Source organism: Salvia miltiorrhiza, chromosome 5 (genome assembly GCF_028751815.1).
Source record: "Salvia miltiorrhiza cultivar Shanhuang (shh) chromosome 5, IMPLAD_Smil_shh, whole genome shotgun sequence".
NCBI classification, from domain to species: Eukaryota; Viridiplantae; Streptophyta; class Magnoliopsida; order Lamiales; family Lamiaceae; genus Salvia; species Salvia miltiorrhiza.
The window spans coordinates 28279035-28304626 of record NC_080391.1 but is presented as its reverse complement, the minus strand read 5'-3'; the positions used below and the strand labels follow the sequence as shown (position 1 = coordinate 28304626).

At 36.0% G+C, this 25592-nt stretch overlaps 2 protein-coding genes across 5 annotated transcripts in view; both read left to right on the top strand.

Moving 5' to 3' along the window:
• The window catches only part of LOC131025745 (uncharacterized), a 774387-nt gene that overhangs the window by 592398 nt on the left and 156397 nt on the right, over positions 1–25592 (top strand). The gene's annotated exons all lie outside the window — the stretch shown is intronic.
• Positions 39–22867, top strand: LOC131026320 (cytochrome c6, chloroplastic). 4 transcript variants are annotated; one of them, XM_057956169.1, is made up of 6 exons: positions 39–220; positions 304–445; positions 668–765; positions 844–875; positions 940–1003; positions 1382–1585. In XM_057956169.1, the coding sequence occupies exons 1-6, from the start codon at positions 164–166 to the stop codon at positions 1520–1522; spliced, it is 534 nt and encodes a 177-aa protein (XP_057812152.1). In that variant the 5' UTR covers positions 39–163; the 3' UTR covers positions 1523–1585. The 4 variants fall into 4 exon arrangements, with proteins under 4 accessions (XP_057812152.1, XP_057812151.1, XP_057812149.1 ...); XM_057956168.1 differs by having other exon boundaries at positions 295–445; XM_057956166.1 differs by lacking the exon at positions 1382–1585 and adding an exon at positions 22599–22867 and having other exon boundaries at positions 40–220; positions 295–445.

Here is a 25592-nt window from a genome sequence, read left to right as displayed (position 1 = left end):
AATAAGATCTTATGATCCTTGTTATAGTTGCAGGCCATAAAGTGAGCATGTCACAAGTCCTTATATCTTAGTATTAATGCTATGTCGTTCTATTCAATTTGAACCAAGAAATTCTGACACTATTACTGCTTAGAATTCCACAGGAGGGCAAAGACAGGAAAACATGCAACTAGCATCAGTGGCAGTGGCACCTAGCAAAGCTTCTTCTCTCTCTAAACAGGTACCTAGTTCTTTCTTTTCCTTACTTGAATTTGTTGGTAATGTGTGGAGAACAAATTTGGAGACTATTTCAAGTTTTTGCAGCGGAAGAAATTCAAGATTTTGGGGGAGCATGAAGCAAATGGCAACTTCCACAAACAAGATAAGGTGAAGCTGTTGAAATTCTTGGCCCCACATCTTGTGGCTGCAGTTGTAACCTTATCTACTCCCATCTCCAACCCCCCTGGTAAAAGAAAAAAACCAAACCTTATTCTTAATCTCTCCAAAGTTACAAATCATCTGCTTGTAATAATAATAGCTTCACTGCTGCCATCACACCTGCTGTTGGAGAATCAAGATGAAACTGTGAATAATTTGATGAGAGTCGAGATGCATTTTTCCATCATATGAGAAACTGGAGAAATGACTGTTTTTCCCTCTAGTGATGTTGCCATTCTGTAATGTGCAGTGTCATTGGGAGAAACACTAGATGTGCATAAAGGCGCCACCTTGTTCCGCCGGTCTTGCATTGGATGCCACGATGCCGGGGGAAACATAATACAGCCTGTGAGTTCAGGCGCAGAAAATAGGCTCTCAATCATCAAATCTGTGTGTTTTTTAAACTGATTTGGTTGTATTTTTCAGGGCGCAACGCTTTTCTCGAATGATCTTCAAAGGTAAAGAAACAGCGTGCTTTGGTGGCCTCTCTCTCTCTCTCTAGCTGAGTTGTGTGTTGTGCAGAAATGGAGTTGATACGGAAGAGGAAATCTATCGAGTTACATACCATGGCAAAGGAAGAATGCCGGTAAGTTTAAAATTCAAGAAGAACTAATATGAATTTAACAGGGTGTTTGGCTGAGCTATTTTGCTTTGACAGCTAATAAGTTTAAAAATAAAAAATAAAAAAAAAATTCCTCAATTCCAACTTATTTTTGTATAATTTTATAAGAAACAACCAATTAAAAAAATAACCCTACTACGATTTATAATTTTAATACATACTCTTTCTGTTTCATCTCTATTTTAATTTCTGTCTCTAACTCAAAAAAGTCTCCGTTTAGCTTATAAATTCAATTATTTAACAACTTAGAGGCATTATATAAGTTATAAAAAACAAACTTAGCTAAACAGGCTGTGACCTGTGTTGGAAAAGTGGTGAGGGATTGATGGGGTGTTGGTGTAGGGGTTCGGTGAGAATTGCAGGCCCAGAGGTCAGTGCACATTTGGGCCTCGATTGAGCGAAGACGAGATTAAGTTATTGGCTCAGTTTGTGAAGTCGCAGGCAGATCAAGGTTGGCCCAATGTACAAAACCAAGGAGATTAGTATTAGTGTGTTCATTTCATTTCTATTACTAATTAATAAACTATTCGTGCTATGTTTTCAATATGTTATTTGTGGGGATTACTGTTAGAAGTGGATATTGGGCCTATTCCTCCCTTAAAAGGCCAACATGGTATCAGAACCAACCCAATCCAATGATGGGCCCCCCAATATCGTTGTCAACAGATGGCGTTTGGGATAGTCCACGCTGCGCGTGCGGGGGGTGTATTGAAGTGTCCCACATTGGATTGGAGATAGTGGCATGAGCCACTTTATATGGTGAGACAACCCTCTCCCTTATAAGGCCTTTTAAGGGAGGAATGAGCCCAATATCCATTTCTAACAATTACTATTGACTTTAATACCCTCGTAAGTGTACTTTACAATATTTGGCCCATTCCCTAAAAAATCGAGAACTAAAAAACGTTTACCCGCACAAATCGTATGACTAAAATGTTGGTATAGTTTAGTTTAAAAAATCTAAGAAATTTGCACTAGTGCAATTTCTTTTGACATTAAATCTAGACTCCAAATAAATTGTGATACATGACAATAGGATATATGAGTCAATGAGGCCTAGCTCAAAGTTTTGGGTTCATTTTTGTCTGTGTGCGATTATTTTTTCACATTTGTGTGGTGTAGATGCCTCACATATATGCGACTTGCTTATTTGATTATATATTAGATATCTCATACTTCCGTCCACGATCATCTCCTATTTGGTGTTCGGAGGGTTTTAAGAGCTGAAAAAGTTGTGTAAAGTGGTGTGAAAACTAAAAGGTAGTGTTAAGTATTTGTTACTTTACTATCTGCCTAATATTTGGCATTATTTTATAGGTGAATTAAATAAAGCATTTAATGAAAAACATAAAAAGTGCCGATTCATAAATAATAACTTGAAATCAGAAATAAATAATATAACTAAAATTCAGAATCATTAAATGGAAATAAATAATGAATAATTTTTTCGAAATAATAACTGAAAAATTCGAATAATAATAAATAACTGAAAATTGAGAAAATAAGTAAATAAACTGAAAATAAATAAACTGGAAAATAAATAAACTGAAAATTCAAAAATAAATAAATAAATAAACTTGAAATTCAGAAAATAAATAAATAAACTGGAAATAAATAAATAAATAAGTAAATAAACTGGAAATAAATAAATAAACTTGAAATTCAGAAAAATAAGTAAATAAACTGAAAATTCAAAAATAAATAAATAAATAAAATTGAAATTCAGAGAATAAATAAATAAATAAAATGAAAATTCGAAAATAAATAAATAAATAAACTGGAAATAAATAAACTGAAAATTCAAAAATAAATAAATAAATAAACTTGAAATTCAGAAAAATAAGTAAATAAACTGAAAATTCAAAAATAAATAAATAAATAAAATTGAAATTCAGAAAATAAATAAATAAACTGAAAATTTGAAAATAAATAAATAAATAAACTGAAAATTCAGTAAATAAATAAATAAACTGGAAATAAATAAACTGAAAATTCAAAAATAAATAAATAAATAAACTGAAAATTCAGAAAATATATAAATAAACTGGAAAATAAATAAACTGAAAATTCAAAAATAAATAAATAAATAAACTTGAAATTCAGAAAATAAATAAATAAATAAATAAACTGAAAATTCAGAAAATAAATAAATAAATAAATAAACTGGAAATAAATAAACTGGAAAATAATTAAACTGAAAATTCGAAAATAAATAAATAAATAAACTGGAAACAAATAAACTGAAAATTAAAAAAAAAAAACTAGAAATTCAGAAAACATTAAACAAAAGTGCCTATTCAATAAATAAATAAACTTGAAATTCAGAAAATAAATAAATAAATAAACTGAAAATTCAGAAAATAAATAAATAAATACATAAATAAACTGGAAATAAATTTTTCAGAAAATAAATTAACTGAAAATTCGAAAATAAATAAATAAATAAACGGAAAATTCAGAAAATATATAAATAAACTGGAAAATAAATAAACTGAAAATTCAAAAATAAATAAATAAATAAACTTGAAATTCAGAAAATAAATAAATAAATAAATAAACTGGAAATAAATAAACTGGAAAATAATTAAACTGAAAATTCGAAAATAAATAAATAAATAAACTGGAAATAAATAAACTGAAAATTCAAAAATAAATAAATAAATAAACTTGAAAATTCAGAAAATAAATAAATAAACTGGAAATAAATTTTTCAGAAAATAAATAAATTGAAAATTCAGAAAATAAATAAATAAAATGAAAAATTCGAAATATCCTACTCCATTTAATTAACTTCAAAATTGGATTAATTAGACAAGTAATGGTAAAGTGTGGTGGGTCCAATTGGTAAAGTGTAGTAATTTAAAAAGTAAGTGAGAGTATATATGTCCAAAAAGCAGAGTAGGAAGTTAATTGGTGGACAAAATTTTAGAGGCAAACAGGAAGATGATTCGTGGACGGAGGGAGTATAATTCTTAAACAAAAAAAATCGGATATATGATATTATTTTAATATGAGAAACCAACGGAACCAACCCTATAACTAAAAAGAGCATAGAAGTTGAAAGTAGTGATTTATTACTTTCTCCGTATCAATATATTGATCTTTTTTTTTTCAAATATTCTAAATATATATGTTTATTTTCATAAAAAGTTGTATGTTTTAGCTCATTTATAAGCAGATCTCTATTTAACTCTTTGATCAACTCTAGCAATAACGAACTTTCAAAGGATATATATGAGTATATTAAAAATTGTTTGTTTAACTTTCATATCTAATGATTTTTCTTAATCCTTGTGCAAAACTCAATCAACCTATATAATTGGAACTAGATTTGTAAAGGGAGAAATACATATGTAGTAAAAAGAAATAAAGAAACATTCTTATATATTCACACTTATAAAATTATAACAAAAATAATCATCTATATATAATTAATAGTATAAACATTAGTTTTTTCCCGTCAATTTAATCACATTTTTGTAATTACAACATTAATTGAGAGAGATATTTTAGTAGTTAAATGGAATAGGAGAGAGAAAAGAAAAGATAAAGAAAAGTTAATTAACGTAAAATTGAGAGCATGAAGAGGAGAGAGAAGACATGTGAGTGACAATATAAGTGAGATAGCCAAAAAAAATAGAGAGAGAACATGTGAGAGATGAGAGAAAAAATGGAGACATTTTTTTAAAAATTTAAAAAATTGTTATATCTTATTTATTTTAAATATATTTTTAATAATTTTTGTATTAAATACACCCTTTGTCCACAAAAAACAGTCCTAGAACTTCTAATGAAATAGGGGCTAGTAGGGGACAACACGAGTTTTAATGAAAATTGATTAGTTTATTATTAGTGGAGAAAGAGTCTCACTTAAAATGTAGTTTTAATAATGATAATTAATTGCATTGTGAGTGGAGAATAGGATCCACTATGTGATAAATAGTTTTCAAAAATATAAATAAACTAATTATTGTGGACATCCCAAAATGACAAAAATTGACTATTTTTTGTGAATAGAGAGAGTATTAAATATCGTATCATGATTTTTAATTTGAAATGTTATATTGAATATTTTTTCAGTAATAAAAGAATATATGCAATATAAATTTATATCTATACAATATATGAAAGTCGAGTTGCAGCGATTATTTTTTCCCCACACATTTTCTCTTTCGTCACTTTTCTCCAACAAATTTCTCACCCTTTACTTCTTTCTTTTTCTTTTTTTATTTTTCTATTTTGTTATCTAAAAATGTTAAAATTGATTTATGAAAAAAATATCCAATATGTATATTAAATTAAAGTTCATAACAAAATCTTTAATTTGGTGCAGAAATCTATATATCACAAATTTTAATAGTAACATTTAACAACCATAATTTAAAAAATCAGTTTTATTATTATTTTTTTTCTTTATTTTTCTCTTTTCTTTTTCTTCTATTTTTTTTTTCTTCATCCTTTCATTCAAAAAATTGTGTAGTTTCACTTATGATAAGATATTCAATATATTTCTCTAATTAATCATCTTGATAAAAACTTTAATTCTGTATATAATAGAACATAGATTTAAGATTAAAAAATATAGAAATTAAATTTTTTCTCTCTGCACTCTTGCAAAAATTAAAATAAAAATGTATTTCTTTTTTTGGTAGAATAATCATATGGATTTATGGTAACACGTAATTTAAATTTATTGAAACTATTTATATTTTATTTGAAATTGAAAAAAGACACATGTGTCATCTTTAACCTATTTTTTCAACTAACCCACTGATAAAATATTTAGGGTAAATATTATGAAAACCCTTGAATTATACCCACTTTATCAAAAATATCCTGATAGTTTCGAAATGTTCTCTAAACCCTCAAACTATCAGGTTTTTTTATCAAATATATCTTGTATCTATTTTGCAGATATACCAGAAACGTGACGTGGCTCGCCGAATGTCACAATGTAATTTATATTCTATTTTTTTAAAAATGACATGAAAAAAATGACTTCGTTTCGTACCATATTCTATCGTGTTTATCTCTAATTATAGGTTATTAGCGTGAATTTCAAACACGATAGGAGTGAATTTTAAATTTCAGAGTGGATTTTTTAAAATGATATGGTACGAAACAATGTCGTTTTTGTCATTGCATTTTAAATAAATAGAATACAAATTACATTGTGGCTTTCGGCGAGCCACATCACTTTTTTTGTGATCGAAAAATAAATGCGGGATATATTTGATAAAAACCTGATAGTTTGAGGGTTTAGAGAACATTTTGAAAGTTTCAGGGTATTTTTGATAAAATGGGTATACTTCAGGGGTTTTCATGATATTTACCCAAATATTTATCTGTAAAATAGTATAAATTAAAATTTAAATACATATAAAAATAGTTGTTATTATGTTTATTCATGTTACTTGCACGTATTCACTCACGATTTACCAACATCACAATTGTTATCAGTGTTTTAATAAATCGAAACCCAACTAAAATAATATAACATTATTTTAAAATTAATGTTATAAAATTAAATTTAATAAATCGAGCAAATTTATGTATAAAAATATTTGCAAAGTTATATAGATATAATGAGCATAAAAAATGGTCTGGTTTAATTATGTACATAAGGTTATTATATAAAATTTATATTTTATAAAGTTACAAATTTTATAAAATTTAAATCTATTTAAATAGTCGCTAATTTGACATTCATTACATTGGTTTGTTTATAGATTCAATCTCATAATTTTAACATATTTATTATATAATATTTTAGAATTTTGATTTATTATTATATGTAATTAACATAAATGATTCTTCTATTGATGTCCCGAAGACCGAATGAAATTTGTATTTAAACAAATGATTGAATGAAATTAGCAACTTTATCAAATACAAAATTTATAAGTTATGCTTTTTTGATAAAGTTGAATGAATCAAATTCGAGTTTGGGTTGATCCGACCCATGCGCAGAGTGACACATAGCTTTTAGCAGATTTTGTAATAAAATAAGTGAGACAACCTTATAATATTAAAATGGTTCTAGCATTATATTCAAACAAAACTAAGTATTTCGCAAATAGGCACCACAAAGATTAAATTTAAGTAGGGGACAAGAATAGAAAATGTTATGAGGGGCCGGCTTTATCGACAACAACCGCAACGGACGAACCTTAATCACATGAAGATTTCAAGGCTTTTTAAGAAAAATTAGACGGCAAAACCATGCGACTCCCTACCCATTAATCAAGCGTTATTTAGAAAAAATAATAAAATCTCATCTCTCTCTAATATTATTAAAATACAGCTTATATTAAAAAAGAAAAGAAAAAAGAGAAACCTAAACTCTTAACATCACAGAAAAAGCAGACTAAAAGCCAGGCCTCATTATATAAAACCTTATGCTGGAAAACCCCTTGGGAAAAACCAACACAAGGATCCTATATATATATATATATATATATATATATATATATAAGGGTTGATTATAGTGAAATTGTAATTTAAAATGATAATTGAGAACACTGCATTCTCGTGTAAAGTTATTGCATTTGTTATGCAATTAATTGCATCCCGAAAAGAAAAGAAAAGAAAAGAAAAAAAACGCTCCATCTAGAATTCAAACTCATGTGGTGTATTCATCCATCAAGATAATCCATCGTTGATCTTCATGATCCAATGGTTTAAAATGATTCTTTGTTCTCCTTTTAAATCTTTGTACTTACTTGAACATTTTCCAATGTATGATTCTAATGAGATCGCTCATATATAATTAGATTTTAGATTGATTTGTAGGTATTGGTTTAATGTATCTTATGATTAATATTTGCCTGGAAGGAGAAAATTTAACCTGAATTCGAATTTTGAAATGAGCAAAATTTTTATTAATTTTTTGAATATCGTTATTCAAAACTATATACTACCTTATTCAACCCTATATACTAACTTAATCATTATTCTCACTTCTAAAAAAAAAACAATAATTTCATTAGAACTTAACCCACCGTAGAAACATGTTTACGTTTTTAAATTGCAAGGATGGTTTTAATCAAATCTCCACCATATACATATACAAAAAGTCATAAAAGGGTTGAAGTTTTTAGATGAATAATCATTAATTGCTAAGTCTAGCTATAAAGTAGGCAAAAGGTTGAAATTCTTCACATGATATACCCTTACTTTTCATTGTCAAAGGGTTTATAACTTTTCTATAAAAGAAAGGGTCAATGTTTGTTTTTCGAAGAGATCGTTTGTGCAAACATTTATACGATAGATCATTCATATATTAATATTTTGTAAGTATTTTAATTTTACAGTATAGATATTTGTACGATACGAACTATTTATATATTTTAATAGAATATTTTATAAATACTTTATTAAAATGCGATTTTATTAAAAAAGAAACCCTTGAAAGCACAGGAGAACAGACTAAGGGCCGAGCCTCATTAAAACCTTTTCACGGAAAACCCAATGGGAAAAATCGGGAAAAGGAAAAAGAGTACCCGTCTAAAGGAGTAAAATAAAAGAGGAGAAGAGTGGAAGGGAAAGTTTCCGGAACTCCGGCCTAACCATCGTCCCCAAACAATCCCGGCTCTCCTCCAAAAAAGAACAACAGAAAAAAGGCAAATGGCCGGTGAGACGCCGTCGCCAAAATGCCGAACGGTAAGGGTTAAACTACACGGCCGGTTAGACTCCGTCGCCGGTAGCATTCCCAAATCCCAAACAGAACGAATGCAAAAGGCCGAACAAAGCCAACCAACAAAAACAAAGCTACACAACCGGTTATACGCCGTCGCCGGTAACTTTCCAACGCACTGAAGCCCAAGAACCTCGCAATGGTAACTACTCAGCCGGTAATACGCCGTCGCTAGTAGTTCCTTGCGGACGAAACTGATAAGCTGAAAATTCTGGCCGGTGAGATGCCGTCGCCAGAAAGTGAACAGCCTAAGAATCTCATACCAAAGAACATTCAATCTTCCACCCGAAGCGGAGCAAGAACGAACAATACAACGAAAATCAACAAGCGCACCCTCCACACCAGCACAAGACCTCGTCGAGAGGATCATCTTATAAACATCTCAGCAGCATGCTGCGCAAAGCAGCACGTCGGAGAAGAACAGCTCCGAGCAGAAAACTGCCCGAGCTTTGCGCCGGAGAAGCAGGCAGCCAAGCAAGTCCTGTGCAGCGTATCCATCACAGCGCTAAAACGCAGCTTCGAGCGGCTGTCAAACAACTCCATCTGGTTTGCTTCGGAAAACCTCAAGCTGGCAGTCCGCATTGAAATCCAACCCAATCTAGCGTGTAACCTACTCAACGCACCCCCCGCATCCATCACCGCGTTCATCCAGCTATCCCAGAACAGTACGCACATGACTGTGTGTGGACATGTCTCTGGCCACAGCCAAAGTAATTTCATTGATAGCAAACGGCCACCATCCTTCCGTACGATCGTTGTGGGCCATAATGTCAGCAGGTTGATTTCCTTCCCGGTAAATATGAGTAATAATAAGTTGGAAATCTTGTAATATCCGCAAGGTGTTCTGCCAAAGATTCATAAAGCGCCAAGGAACATCTGAAGAGCGAGATTCAAGGAGTCTTACCACATACATAGAATCGGACTCAATCCATAACCTCAGCCAATTCCTATCATGAGCCAAATTGATGGCGGTGATAATCGCCAGAAGTTCCGCTTCAAAAGCGAAACCCACCCCTCCTTTGATATGAAAACAGCCACGAACCATCGCCCAATTATCCCTAAAGACACCGCCTGCTGCAATGATACCCGGCGCGCCCATAGCAGACCCATCCGTGTTTACTTTCATCCAATTATGAGTCGGAGGCCACCAATGCACCTCAATCATACGAGGAGGCGGTTTGGCTCTCTGCTGAATCCCAAGCCTCCTAGTAGTCAGATAGTCCGACCAAGAACTGTCAGTGGAGCCAATGTTATGAAAGTTGATCTCAATCTCCTTAAAGAACGATTTAACGAAAATCAGCACACGTTGAGCATCAAAGTGAATATTTTCGAAAATTTTTGAATTCCTAGCGTCCCAAATTTTCCAAAGCAAAGAAATAATGCCAGCCTTCCAGAACGTAAGCAGCTGAGAACTGAAGGTAGTCGACCAAGCCAATACCAGAAAGGAATGAATGTCAAAGCACTCAATAAAATCCTCCTTATCAAACCAAACCAGGAATTCCCGCCAAATCGACTTCACCTTTGGACAGTTCCAAAAAATATGCGAGATAGACTCGGCGTTGCCCAAGCAAAGATAGCAACAATTAGGAGCAACCAGCCCTTGTCTGATAAGGATATCCATCGTGGGAAGCCTTCCATGAATCACCCTCCAGCAGAGAATAGAACGTCGCATCGGGATGTAAGATTCCTAGATCCATTTTCCCCAGTGCACCTCAGGGAACCGACGGCAACGGTGAGAAAAAGCTAAAGAAGCCGAAACATCTCCTTTAATGGAATGTTTCCAGAACCTGACGTCAACATCCCCATTCATAGGGAGAAGCAAAATATCAGCAACAACATCAGGAAAGCGATTCACAAAGGCAGCAGAGAAGTGCCAGACGCCATCAAAGAAGTAATCAGTCACCGGGAAGTTCAGGAACTCATGCATGAAAAACGGGATATGCAATTTGTCAATCAACTTATAACCAAGCCAGTCGTCTTTCCAGAAGTAAGTGCAATCACCTCGACCTGCACACGAATAAGAATCATCCACCAGATGGTTCACCTCTTCCTTTATGCCAAGCCAAACAGAAGAGTTGGCAATGTTATTCTTCGCATACCCATAGATCGTAAGATAGCGAGATCGCATAACCTTATGGGCCCAATCTACCCCTTTAATCATCTTCCAAGCAAGTTTCATGAGATAAGATTGATTCATCAAAGTGAACGATCGAACCCCCAGTCCACCCTCTTCCCAAGGTGAACAGGTTCGACCCCAACTGACCGGGCAGCTCGAGCGTTGCTCCGTATTACCAGTCCACACAAAGTTTCTGCACTTCCTATCCAAGGAGTGAAGAAGAGATTTGGGCCACTTGTAGATCATCATAGAATGAACAATCGAGCTTTGAATCACCGATTTAACAAGACAAAGCCGGCCAGCAATGGAGAGATGAAGTCCTTTCCATCTAGCAAACTTCTGAACAATCCGGTCGAAGATGGGCATAAAATAAGAAGCTCGAGGACGACCAACAAAGATAGGGACCCCCAAATAAGTCATCGGGAGATTGCCAACTGAAAAGCCAAGAGCACGATGAATCTGACGTCTCCTGTCAGTGGGGACACGACGGGCGAAGAAAAGGTTAGACTTTTCCTGATTGCAGCTCTGCCCGGAGAGGCTCCCGTAGTAATAAAAAATTTCCTGAATTTTCCTCGCATTACGAACAGTCGCGCGGCAGAATAAGAGGACATCGTCCGCGTAAAAGAGATGGGTCGGGAAGAGGGTCGACCGACTAAAACTCATAGGTTTTAGGTGTCCCGACTCCACACAGCTGTTGATTAAGAAACCCAGCACGTCTTCAGCAATCCCAAATAAAATAGGAGATAAAGGATCTCCTTGTCTAACACCCCTGGAGCAAGGAAAATAACCCGTGAGACGGCCGTTGTAAAGAATAGAGATTCTAGCAGAACTAAAAATGATCGACACCCAATTAATAAAGGTCTCGTGATAGCCATTAGCTCTAAGAACTTGAAAAATGAATTCCCAGCGAATAGTGTCAAAAGCTTTCCGAATGTCTATTTTACAAGCCATGTTGATGCCATTGTTTGTGCGCTCCATGCAATGAAATCCCTCAGAACCGAGCATAGTACAGTCATGGATATTTCTGCCTTTTATAAAACCAAATTGATTCGGCAAGACATGCGAAGCAGCGACCGAGCTAAGGCGGGAGGCCAAAATCTTTGAAATGATTTTGAAGAAAAAATTCGAAAGAACAATTGGCCTAAGATCCCCCACAACCGAAACAGTCTCATTTTTCGGGATAAGAATCATAGTGCTTGCATTGCACCCACTAGGCAGATAAGAATGAGTGAAAAAACGCTGAACAGCTTGAGTAACGTCCAATTTAATGATCTGCCAACACTTATGGAAGAACAAGCCAGAAAATCCATCAGGCCCGGGGGCGCTATTCGCATCCATGTCAAAGATAGCTGTCGAAATTTCACCTTCATCCGGGATCGCAGTGAGAAGCCTATTTTGATTTTCGGAAATACGCGGCTGGATCAGTGCGTCAATTTCAATCTGATCAGCTGCAGGGCTGCCATCATCAGAGAAAAGGGACGAAAAATGGTTGACAATATGCTGCTCAATAACGTTCTGGTTATATTCATCAGCCCCATTAATATTCAATCTAGTAATCGAAACACTGCGTTTTCTAAACTTGGCAAGTCTATGAAAGAACACCGTATTTCTATCCCCATCCATGAGCCACGAAGCTCGACTTTTTTGCTGGGACAGGTTACTTTTCCTGGCAAGAGCAACGTTGATCTCTGCTTCAATCCTAATTTCCTCCTCGAATAACTCATCAGTGTACCCAATCTCCGATATTCTAGACTGAACATTCTTCAGAAGTTGCTGTCCATCTGCTAAAGCTCGGTCAAAATTACCAAAGACCTCCTTGTTCCAAACCCGAAGCTCGACGCGAAGCCGTTTCAGCTTTTGCATGACACGAATGATAGGACAGGGAGAAGCGATCAGGGCCGTCCACGAGGTTTTGACCATGCCCATGAAAGAAGGGTGAAGAATCCACATGTTGAGAAACCGAAACTGTCTTCTCGCCGCAGGTGTGAAGTTCTTACATTGCAACACCAAGGGAGAATGATCCGAAGTGAGACGCGGGAGAACGGATGTGACGATGGAGTCCCATAAAGAGGCAAATCCTTGAGCAAATAAAGCTCTATCAAGCACCGATTCAACATGATGAGGTAAAAATCTGCGTCCCGACCAAGTGAAGCGCAAACCTTCCGTTGGAGATTCAATGAGTTGGGACTCATTAATAAAGTTACAGAAATCCCAGCACGATCCGCGGTGCGGCATAACAGTGCTGATTCGTTCATGAGCCCCTTTGATGGCATTGAAATCCCCAATGATGATAGTGTTAGCAGTGATAAGGCTAAGAATATCAGCCCAGAGCTCACGGCGTGGAATTTGTTCATTGGAACCATGAACGATCCCAATTCTAAATTGAAAAGAATTCCAAAAACAGTCAACCACTACAATCTGATCAGAAGAAAAAACAACCGTGGAAATCACAGACGGATGAGACAAAACCCAGATATTCGAACATCTCGAAGCTCTGCAATTTTGATGAACCGGGAGGAGATTTAAAGAATTCCAAAAAGAATGACGAACTCTATGAAAAGCCGTTTTAGGCTCGATCAAACCTAAAATAATGGGGGAGAAAGAACTGCAATGTTCTTTTAGCAAACGCTTGGATTCATCCGTCACCCCGCGGATGTTCCATGCAATAACATTCATGTGGAATGTTGTGAATGAGTGGAAGAAGCATCGCTTCTTTCCACTTCGGAAGCCTAACTTTCCTTAGCCACGTTATCCATAGCTACAATGCTAGCTCTCGAGCTGTTTTCAATAACAAAATCACGCGCTTTGAACCCCGTATCAGTTGAGTGCCGCAGACGGCTCTTGATGCTATCACGAGTTTCTTTATTCAGCTCAGTAACCTTTTTATCTTCGGTCTGGGCAGCCTTGGCCGCTAAAGCTTGTTTCGAAGGTCTGCCTCTTTTCTTTGGCGGAGATCCCACTTTCATAGGAGCTTTGGCGATAGCTAAAATTTGCTCCAAACGCTTAGCTTTCATCGCATTCTCGATGGCCACAGCTTCGGCACCATTCGCTTCCAGAAGTTTGTTCTCGTCTATCAATCCTAGAACCTCAGTATCCTCATTCCTGAGTTTCCCATCAGATTCCATAATTAGCTCAGCATCAACTTCTTCCTCATCTTCTGATGATCCATTCTCTTGCTCAGATAAATTAACAAGTTGCTTAGAGACCTCCGTTGCAATCTGTTCTTCCCTGCTTTTCAAAATCTCAAATCTGTTTCCTGAGTTTTGTTTAGAATTCTCGAGGACCACCGGTATAGTCTTTCCAGCTGTGGTGCTCGGCCTTTGCTGGTGCTGAGTTTGGTCATGAACAGCATCTTCCTCTCTCGTTATATTCTGGACTATTTCCTCTTCCACCTGTTCATTTGCTGTAGTTGGCTGCCAAACCTTGGCAGAGACAGGCTGCTTGTGGTCAGCCGCAACTTCTTCCCTTTGCTTTCCTTTGCGGCACTTTTCCGGAGTATGTCCTGTTTGTTTACACCTGGAACAATAAAATGGTAAGTATTCATAAGAAAACTCAACATGAAAAGACATTTCTCCCCCATCAATAAGCAGCGAAGTAGGAAGAGTTTGTGACATATCTAGCTCCACCAATAAACGAGCATATTGGCCAAAATCCCTTTGCGCAGTTGCCCCATCAATTTTAAGTGGATGTCCCACAAATCTAGCAATGCCCGTCAGAATTTCTGCATGCCAGTATTCAATCGGTAGATAGTGAATTCTGACCCACACGTTAGCAAGCGAGGAGTGCTCCTTAAACGAATCAAAGTTTTTGCTCCATTCCCTCAGACGAAGCAGTCCACCAAAAACTTCCCAAACGAGTTTCTGTTTAACTCTAGCTTTGTCTTCAGCCGAAGAGAAAACCATAGTATAATACCCTTTGCCAATCGGGATAAGTTTCCATGAAGCCCCAATACCCCAAATTCGCTGTAGTTCGTTCTTGACCGCTAGCGCAGGCCTAGGTTTATCTCCTTGTTTAAGGAGAATGCGTCCTGTAAGGGCGTTAGCAAAGTCTGCCCTTTCTTTCAGCAGCAGTTCCTTAGGAGGTTTGAACGTGAAGGACTGACCTTCTTTCGTGGGTCGCAAGGCTTGGAACCGATGGGCCGGAACGTCAGGTCTTTTAGGCGTACGGTTGGTAGCCATGTCTGCGTATGATCGGACGTTGTTTTCTCCATCCAAAACAATCTTAGAATTCCCTCGCGAAGAATCGCGATCAAGGTTAATCACTTCCTTTCCTCCAATAAGCTTCGCAGAAGCCGATTCTGCTTCAGTTGCAGTCACCGAGATGACCGGCGCAGACACCACCACTGCACCAGTTGACGTAGATTTCAAGCTTTCATGCCTATGTTTTGCAGATTGCGTAGGTCGAGAGAAATTAGACGAGACCGGCGGAAGGTTAAGACCACCACCAGTACCGCGAAGGTAAGAATTTTCGGCTTCAGCCATCGGCCGGCGATCAGAAGAAGAAGAAGGTTATTGCGGGGAAGCTAGGGTTAGGGTTTCGCCATATTTTTATAAAAGAGTAAAATTTTGAAGTAGCCAAAATGAAGCATAAAACACAATTTATGGCCACACATTGAAAAAACACAAATTTTGGCTATTTTTATTGATTTGGACGCTTTTGCCCTTAATGAGGCGGACCGGGTAGGATCAGGCACGCGGGTCGCGTGTCGGGTCGGGTTAGGCACTTATGGCACTTTGGCACTTATTGGATTGCCAAAATAAAACCAAGTAAAATAATCATTTTGGCACTTATGGCACTAATAGTGCCATAAGTGCCAACGGAAATTCAAAATAAAACTAAGTAAAATGGTTATTTGGGCACTTATAGCACTAATAGTGCCATACGTGCAGCACAAATACAGAAACAACAATATTATTTAAACCCTAAATGGAACATTTAAACCCTAAATGGATAATCTAAACCCTAAATGGAACATCTAAACCCCAAATGAATAATCTAAACCCTAAATGGAATATCTAAACCCTAGGGGGAAGTGTGCACTTATGGCACTATTAGTGCCATAAGTGACATACGTGCAACACAGATCGGATCAGATCAGATCAGATCTGTTGATGGCTGAAATCGAAGGAGGCGAAGATCAGATCTGCCGATGGAGGAGGCGGTGCAACGATCAGATCAGATCCACCGCCGCCGCCTCATCAGATCAGATCCACCGCCGCCTCATCAGATCAGATCTGCCGCCGCCGCCGCCTCATCCTCCGCCACCTGACCGACCTCCTCCACGCCGCCGATTTCAGAGGACCGGATTTCCTCCACCGCCGCCGCCTCATCCTCTACTCCGACGAAGTCTGCCCAAGCCGCAAGAGCTCCGACGAATTCTCCAAGCTCGGCGCCGCTGGAAAGAGAGAGAGAGGGTGATGAGAAAGAGAGAGGAGAGAGAGAGAAGGGTAGAATAGTAATGACACACAAAAAATGGCCAAAATTTATGTTTTTTCAAATGGTGGACAAAATTTGATGTTGTATGTTGAATAGGGCCATTTGGCCCTATTGTTTCCTTATAAAATGCCATATTAAGTGTGTGAGTGGCCCGCACCATGCGAATGTACATACAAGAGATCAATTATATTATTTTTCTAGATAAAAGATAAATATCACTTTAAACCATCCAATTATTTTTGCATTATCAATTATATCTTGAACTATCAAAAATATTTTTTAAAACCTTGAACTATTAATTTTGTATCAATTGTATCTTTAATCCATTTTTCACCTTTTAAGTTTTCAAAAAGAATAATTCAAAAATACACTGTTGTATATTTAACGAGCCATATCAAATTTTTAGAGCCAAAAAAATAAACTAATTGTATAATTAATATAGATTTGATAATTCAATATTTAAAAAAATATTTTTAAGTATTCTAATAGTGCAAGAATAGTTAAAGTGATATTTACCCATATATATATATATATATATATATATATATATATATATATATACACGAAGCGTTTAATACTCCCTCCGTCCCGGTAATCTTGTCCCCTTTCTTTTGGGCACGGAGATTAAGGAGTGTTGAGTTAGTGTTGTAAATTGTAAGGTCCCACTTGTTTTAGAAAAAGTAAGTATGAACTTATTATCTTTGTGTTTGACTTCATTAAAATATTGACTAACTTATTTTAAATTTAACAATTTAGTTTATTTTTAAATTCAATTAGATTATAAATATAATTCATTTTTTTTACTGAAATTCAATTAAACTCAAACTGAATTAAAGAGTGGAACAGTTCTTTCGGCTGTCACCCTTTCTTTTCGGCTGTAATTAAAAAAGTGGCGCCAATTGTAGACTTCAATACCAAAATTAAAAGAGAGGGAACATTTGGCTGAAAATTAAATTTTCATTCAAACAACAAGTTTCGGCTACAAGTATTCCCACCAAAACACAAGTTCCAACATCTATAAAATCTGCCATTCACAATGCCTATTACATTCACAATCTGAAAATTGAAGAACCTACTACAAAATCACCAAAATAACTTCAAAATCAACCATGGTGAGGCGCAACGATCTAACCACGGGAGAGAGAAACTCCATCATCCAATTTGTGCTTGAAGACAGCCACGGTGGGAAGCCAAAACGTGGCCAAATGAAGGAGGCTGCTGTCAAGTTCGGCGTTTGTCGGCGGACGGTGACTCGCCTATGGAACGCTGCCAAAAAACAGCAAAGCCAAGGTGAGCATATGCATTCATGCAGTGGGAAAATCAACAAAACAAGGCGCAAAAGAGTTGAAATAGACTTGAAATTAATTTCAAGCATGGAGTTAAACAAAAGAGCAACTATTAGAAGGCTAGCACGTGGAATTAATTGCAGCAAGAGCACAGTTGGGCGATGGGTAAGCAAAGGTTTGATCAGGGCTCATACTAGTGCTATTAAGCCCAATTTAACAGCCCCTAATAAGTTGATACGTCTAAAGTTTTCTCTTGAAGCAATCGAGTATGATAGAATACTCAAGGTGCTTCAATACAAGAGCATGCACAACACGGTGCATATCGATGAGAAATGGTTTTACTTAACCAAATCAAATCATCGATACTATCTCACACCAACCGAGGCTGAACCACAAAGGAGTTGCAAAAATAAAAAGTTCATCACTAATGTCATGTTTATGTGCGCTGTCTGCAGACCACTGATTGCAGAGGATGGAACAGTTCTTTTTGATGGGAAAATAGGGATTTTCCCATTTACAGAATATGTACCAGCCAAGAGGAATAGCAAAAACAGGGAGGCTGGTACACTCGAGCAAAAGCCCATTCAATCAATCACGAAGGAAGTAATTAAGGACTGCATTATAAACAAGGTAGTTTACTCACATGAAATATGTCCTGTATGTCACTCTAGTATGATATGTATTGAATTAAGTTGTGTTTTAGATGGGTTGTCCATTAATTAGGGCTGAATTGTTATTTCTATTTGATGAACTATCTCATGTAACATTAATGAATGCTGAACTGTTATTTCAATTTAATTAGGGCTGAATTGTTATTTCAATTGTATGTTGGCAGATCATTCCTGCAATTAAGGCCAAGTGGCCACAGTTTGCTAGTAGGGTCATCTTTATTCAACAAGACAACGCAAAACCGCACATTAAAGACAGTGATCCTGATTTTAGACAGGCTGCTAGCTCGGATGGCTTTGACATAAAGATTGTTCATCAACCACCGAACTTACCGGATACCAACATTAATGATCTAGGTTGGTTTAGGGCTATTCAAAGCCTACAAACTGAATCAGTTTGTACCAACATAGATACATTAGTGGAGGCAGTCAAGAGTTCATTTGATGAACTATCTCCCGTAACATTAAACAATGTTTTCTTGAGCCTTCAAGGCTGTTTGACTGAAATTCTAAAGGTCAAAGGGCACAACACCTACAAAATTCCTCACATGAAGAAAGGAGCACTTATTAGACAAGGAGAGTTACCACTCAACTTACAAGTTCCCCATGATTTAGTTAAGGAGGCAATTAACTATCTCATGGAAAATGGAATAGTAAGTGGCATGGATCATCTAAGGCATTCACTTGGCATAAGTTCAATTTCTTTAGATGAAATTAAACTCCAAATGAATGGGTTAGGTATTGAAGTAGCATGAATTTGAGAGGCTGCTGTATTTTGTAAAGAATAGCAGGACATGCAGGCTGCCACATTTTAGAGGCTGCCACATTTTGTAAAGAATAGCAGTTCATGCAGACTGCCACATTTTGTAAAGAATAGCGGTTCATGTGGCTTTTTTGTAAACAAAAGGATGTAATGCAGTGGTTATTTTGTAAACAAAAGGATGTAATGCAGATTGCCTCACACTTGAAATGCATTTTTAGTTTTGTAAACCTTAGACATTGTACATATGGGCACACACCAATCTATTGCACTACATATGGGCACACACCAACATATGTAAGCATAATTACAGCTACAGATGAGCACACACCATCATATATAAGCATTTAGGGCACACACCAACATATGTACGCCTATTAGGGGCTGTAAACCATGTTTTCTCATTGTTTTCTTGTTAATCATAGAATATTTTACTTCACACAATAATTGAGCATAATTTCATCATCTCAAACATGCTAACCATAACCCAACAACTCATTGACAAAGGCTGCCAAGTGAGCCTATACCAAGCACATTACACATGCAAAGCCAACAAATAGAGGCTGCCAAGTGAGCCTATACAAAGCACATACACATGTAAAGCCAACAAACAGAGGCTGCCAAGTGAGCCTATACCAAGCACATACACATGTAAAGCCATACAAAACAAAGGCTGCCAAGTGAGCCTATACCAAGCACAAATACAAGGAAGACATAAAATTGGAGGACCTCACCCAGTATTCGGGAAAATAGAGCAGGCCATTCAGGAAGGCCAACATAGCAGGAGAGTGCGTGAACTTCCTCACAGTGGCCTCTGGACCACAATAACGAACAACCTCGTCCCAATTTTCCTCACAAAACAAGGAACCATCATCAAAATCAGAAATTTCAGGTTCAAATGAAGGGTTAATAACAGATATAGATGGATTTAAAGGCATGGGACGCCTAAACAAGGACCACCTTGGTTTCGCCGGAGCTAGGGCTCCGGGCGACTCACGCCCAGCTTCTGCCTCCTCCACCACTTCCGACTCCTCCTCTATCTCCGAGAAACTCGCCGAGAACGGGCAATCCACCGCCGGCGGGACACCCCACAAAGTGTAGTCCTCATCTTCCGTGTCTGGAATGTAAGCGCCGCTCAGGTAGGCTTCCCAAAGGTTGCTCATCACTGCGGTTTACCGATCTAAGCCGGCTTGGCTAAGATCTGTGTCGATCTGAACTCAATCGAGTATGCCGAACAACAGCTACAAGAGTTAGATTTGTGTCGATCTGAACTCAATCGCTGATAGATCGTAACGGCGCCGGTACACCGTCCGGTTGTACGGCGCGAGGCACCGTGTAAAGGAGAAGAATGGGAGGCGGCGCCGGTGGGAATGAGGGTTTCTAGGAGGAAGGAGAAGTCGGCAGGATAGAGAGAGAGAGAGAGAGAGCCGAGTGAGAATTGTGATAGACTAGGGTTAGAATTGATTAATAGATGTTGACTTAATTAGGAACTTAATTAAAATCAGCCTTCATTAAGTTAAGTAATGCTCCCCTAATTTTTACCCAAAAAGGAAATGGGACAAGATTATTGGGACAACCCAAAAAGGAAAGTGGGACAAGATTATTGGGACGGAGGGAGTATCAATTATTTATTTATTTGGTTTTGTGGAAATACTGTTATTCATCATCTGTTAATAGAGTTTTACCTTGGATTAGATGAAGGATAAGCCAATGATTAATTGATTTTTTTGAGTAAAATAATACTCCATCAAATATGGTGCACGTATTGATAGTATCATCATTGTTAACAAAACGTGTAACTGAGTAAAAGATAATCATGATGGCGACATATAAACATCTCGATGTTTTAACTTAATAATTCCTTAATTTTATGTGCTCTTGGCTAATTAGAATATAATTAAGATATTAAAGAAAAAAAAATATAATTTAATATTTATTTTGAGAAAATATTTTAAAAAGTAGAAACTTAGAGAAAAATATTATCTGGGGAGGGGTACACCTAACATGTAATAAAGAGAGAAAACATATTAGTAGTATTTGTCTTTTGGTTGGAATTGTTGTTGGTGTCCATGATTGACAAACAATGACATAAAAGACAAAGTTGGCAAGAGAAGGACCACTCTCTCTATCTCACGCACAACACACAACACACACACATATAGAGATAATGGTACAATTAAAAAAGGTAAATGCTTGTAGAATTAAGAAGAAATCTGGATCATCTATTTACAAGATCCGCCTATTGATTTTTCCAATTTTTAGTGTTATTTAATTACATTAAAGCTACATTAATAATAAACACTAGGCAATAATCGTTTTTCTATATACTCCCTCCGTCTCACTATAAGTGAGACTTTTTTTATTTTGGGTGATTCGTCATAAGTGAGACTCTTTTATTTTTGGATAAAAGTTTTACCCTTTAAACACCTTTTCACTTTTTCACTTACACACAAAATACATTTTTCTTAATTCTCGTGCCAAAAAAAAATCACACTTATACTGGGACGGAGGGAGTATATGTTAATGTTGATATTTTATTTTTGGAAGATTTGTTTCCTTAATTAAAATATACTCCTTCCGTCCCACGAATCTTGACACGTATTCCTTTTTGGGCCGTCCCACGAATCTTTATACATTTCTAAATGAGGTAATAATTATTACATTCTCTCTCCTACTTTATCACTTTTATTACATTGTCTCTCCTATTTTATTACGTTTATACTTTATTAATTACACACTTAAAACACTAATCTATAACTTCTTAATTCTCGTGCCGAAACCAAACGTGTCAAGATTCATGGGACGGAGGGAGTATTAGTTATCGTAACTCACGAACCTTATTGAAACTTGCATTTTTCATTTAGCTAAATTATTGGCGCTATTTTTTCCATGTTCTTCATTCAAGACATGTTAATGACATTGTTCATTATATTGTTGATCATATTCGTAATATGATATGTATTAGCAGTTATTTTTTTAGTATATTTTTCGATTACTTCGTTGTTTTTTAATGAATAATTTATTAATTACGATGAACAATGTAATAAATTCGATGAATAATATTCATTTTTATGTCAAACATATTATGTTGGTGGTCAAAGAATCTTCATTTATTATTTAGTATATTCTTCGATTATTTCGTTGTTTTTTGAATGAATAATTTATTAATTATAATGAACAATTTTTTACTGATTTGTCGAACTTAATTTACTGTGTCATGAAACATACTTTGTTCAACGAAATGAATATGGAAGGTCAAAAAACACGCAATTGATTGGATATGCAATGATTCATTGATTCATTGAATGATTAATTATTTTATTCTAATTAGTTGAATTAAGAAAATCTATTTAATTCAGCTTTTAATCGTGGCCCTTAGATTCAAAATAATGAAAGGACTGGATTTATTCTAAGAATTTGATTTTTTGTGAGAAATGATAATAATGAACAAAATCAATGAATTCTACAAGCAAACTAATATAACTGATCAATATACATATCTATTTAATATGTTCAAAATCTCGCCCCCTCCCATGTCTATGCTAGCTTTTCTCTCTCGAACTGTTGGAACTGCACAATGTCCATCTTTAATTTCAGAGTGAGGCCAGGAGGATGAAATTTTCGTATGAACAGATGTGCTACATCCTCCCATCTAGGATTCGCCCCCAGCTGCAGCGTCTGGTACCGAATGGAAGCTACGGGGCGAGCTATGATAGATGTGCCGAATGGAAGCGTCACTTTTCACGTAGCTGATGCGCATGGGTCCTCTACCTCTGTTCGTGTTGGGCGGTCTGTCACCCCCGCTGCGTTTAATGTTCATTGAGGCTATGAGGTATCGTCGAGCTCTAGACGTTAAATTAAGCACTTGTTGGGAGGTAACCCAACCGTTTTCTTTGTTTTTGTTTTTGTTTTTTTCTTCTTTCATTTAGTTGCTTTTTGTTTCTTTGTTTTCGTTGTTCTCTTTGTTTTGGGGTTTTAGTGCAGTTGAGCTTGGAAGATGCGGGAATTCGCGCATTGTCCATATCACCACCATGGAGCATGTGTTTCTGTGAGTAGTGACACACATATCATCATCCCTCCAAACTTATTTTCGAACTTATGTTCTGTAATAAGTTTGGGAGGGGGGTGAGAGTAGATATGTGTATCACTTTTATTATTTTTGTTGGTTTTTTTTTTTTTGTTTTATCTTGCTTGGTTGGTGGTGTGTGATTTTTTTGAGTTGATTATTGCTCCATTTGATTTCTGGTGAGATGCCAATGATGAATTCTGTGAAAAAAAATTGGAATTTGATTTTCTTTGATGAATAACTGGAACTAATTTGCATAATTCAAGAATGATTTTAACCTTGACTTTTGGACGTTGAATAAACCTGTGAGATTTTGAGCCATAACTGTTTATCATACACAGTTTATTATTTGTTATGAGTTTTGTCATGCATGAGGTGATCTTCTAGAACTTGCCATGGTTTCTGTGATGAGGTTGCTGTTGTGCCCAGGATTAGGAGATGATTTTAGGCCATCTTTTGTTAGCCACATTATTATCCCAAACACCGTCCTTAACGAAAAAATTATCCTTTGTTAACTACTTTGAGCCTAATTAGCTTTTATTCTTTAGCCGGATGATAGGGGGTGATGTAGTATATGGGGATCTTTGTGTGCTGAATGTTCATAGTGGGTCATGAAAAAGAAGGGGTGATTTTGTGTTACTATTTACACTCTTATAAGCTCTAGAAAAGTTGTGAAAAAGAAAAAAAAATTGTTGAAAGAGAAAGGAAAAAAAAGAAAAAAAAAAGAAAAAAAAAAGTGTGAAGTCTAGTGTTTATTGTGATATTTATTAGAAAATCGGCTTTGTTTGTTGAATATAAGAAGAGAGCATAAAAGGGTGTTTAGTTTTGTATTGTGATGATTAAATCCCTTGAGTTGTGTTGATTATGGTGGCATAGTTGGAAGGAAGATGAATTTATTCCATACTTGATTTGTGAAGTTATAAGGTGTTGGTGTTTTTAATTATTTATTTTCCTACCTTAACCAATGTCCCTACATTATAACCCACAGAAAAAAGACCTTTTTTCGCTGCCTTTTGGCCTATAAACCTTGTTGTGATACTCGCCTCGTTTAAAGTCGTCGTGTAGACCTTGTGGGATCCTTTCGAACGCATGGCAGAGTGGATGTCATCGTTGGATGATGCGAATATCTGAGACTTGCGTAGAATACGCTAAGCGTGGAGATATTTGAACATAGAGCCCTACTCGGTTTGATACATTTGTTGTGTCGCCGTTGTGATTTGGTCGTCGCTCATGACGACTCCCCTAATGTGAACGACATTTCTCGTACACTTCATCCCAAACTTTTACGTCCTTTTGGACTCGTTGAAAGTGCGACTAGATTTGCTTCACGTCGCATGGAATGGTGTTGGGAGGCCGTTACTCGTTGTACTACGTCACGATTCCTCCCCAATAGGCAAGAGCCTTTTGATCAGCTCCATTGACGGCGTTTAGTGTGGCCTCGGCCCACAAAGTGCATATAAACTCCGTCTTTGTCGGAGTATAGCCGCCGCGTTGCTTGGTCGTCGTCGGCATGACTGGGTATCTTGGTGACATCACCGTCTTTAACAAAATTGTTGTTCAAGTTTATTTCGTGAAGAACCGTCTTGAGAGAATGACGAAAAAGCACCGCCGGACAAATTTGGGTTTCCCGGCGACGACGCCAGGATTTTGGGGCTTGTTGTTCCATCAATTTCCCCAATCACGCTTTATTTTTTTAAAACGAAATAAAAGAGAAATTAATTGAAGGCGATAAAAAAGAGAATGATGTGAATTGAACTGAGGAACAATGTAGTATTTATAGAAGAAAATTAAGAATAAAAAAATAAAATATAAAAAGAGATGGTCGTTGATTAGCCAAACAACTCTTTCACAATTAATTTTTTTTTGGCATTCTGCCGTTTTTTTAGTTGCTCCCAAGTTTTTCCATTTTTTTTTCTATTGATGCGAGCAGGCACACACTTCCCTCTCTCTTATCCTCCGCATCGAGTACTCACCCCTCCGGCAGCGGTGCAAGGTTTGTGTTCAGCTCCACGAGCCCTGTTGTGTTATGGATGCTCTAAATAAAATAAGAACGGGAAACCATCTTCTTCCATTCGATCATCAAGATCTATGTTAAATGCATCATCTTGCAGGATAAGTGTATCACCTGGGTTTAAATCCTAGAGTGAGTGAAAATTTTATTTTAATAGCGGGTGCATTAATTTTTACTGCGGATAGATTAATTATAATGGTTCTCACATTCAAATGAAAGATGTAGTTAAAATTTATTTTTATCGTAAGAAGATAGAACCAATCTTGTCAATCTATTTTGAATTTTTAATTATTGAGATTAATTTCAATTTTGTTTTGTTATTCCTGATAATATAAGGAGGATTAAATAAGTAAATTTATAATTTAATGTAATCAATATTGTCGATATTAATGGGTTTCAGATTTTGATATACGTAGTTTTTTTTTTCTATAATCTTTTAACTTGTAACTGACATGTTTTATTGTTTATTTCCGCTATCACGTTCATTAATAGTGTTACTTGTTTAGAGTTGTAT

Excerpts from the sequence above, each read along its gene's own strand:
- LOC131026320 (XM_057956166.1), top strand. The coding sequence starts at position 164 with ATGCAACTAGCATCAGTGGCAGTGGCACCTAGCAAAGCTTCTTCTCTC. Across the intron at positions 766-843 it reads GGGGAAACATAATACAGCCT|GGCGCAACGCTTTTCTCGAA; the intron begins GTGAGTTCAGGC and ends TGTATTTTTCAG. Across the intron at positions 876-939 it reads TTCTCGAATGATCTTCAAAG|AAATGGAGTTGATACGGAAG; the intron begins GTAAAGAAACAG and ends TGTGTTGTGCAG.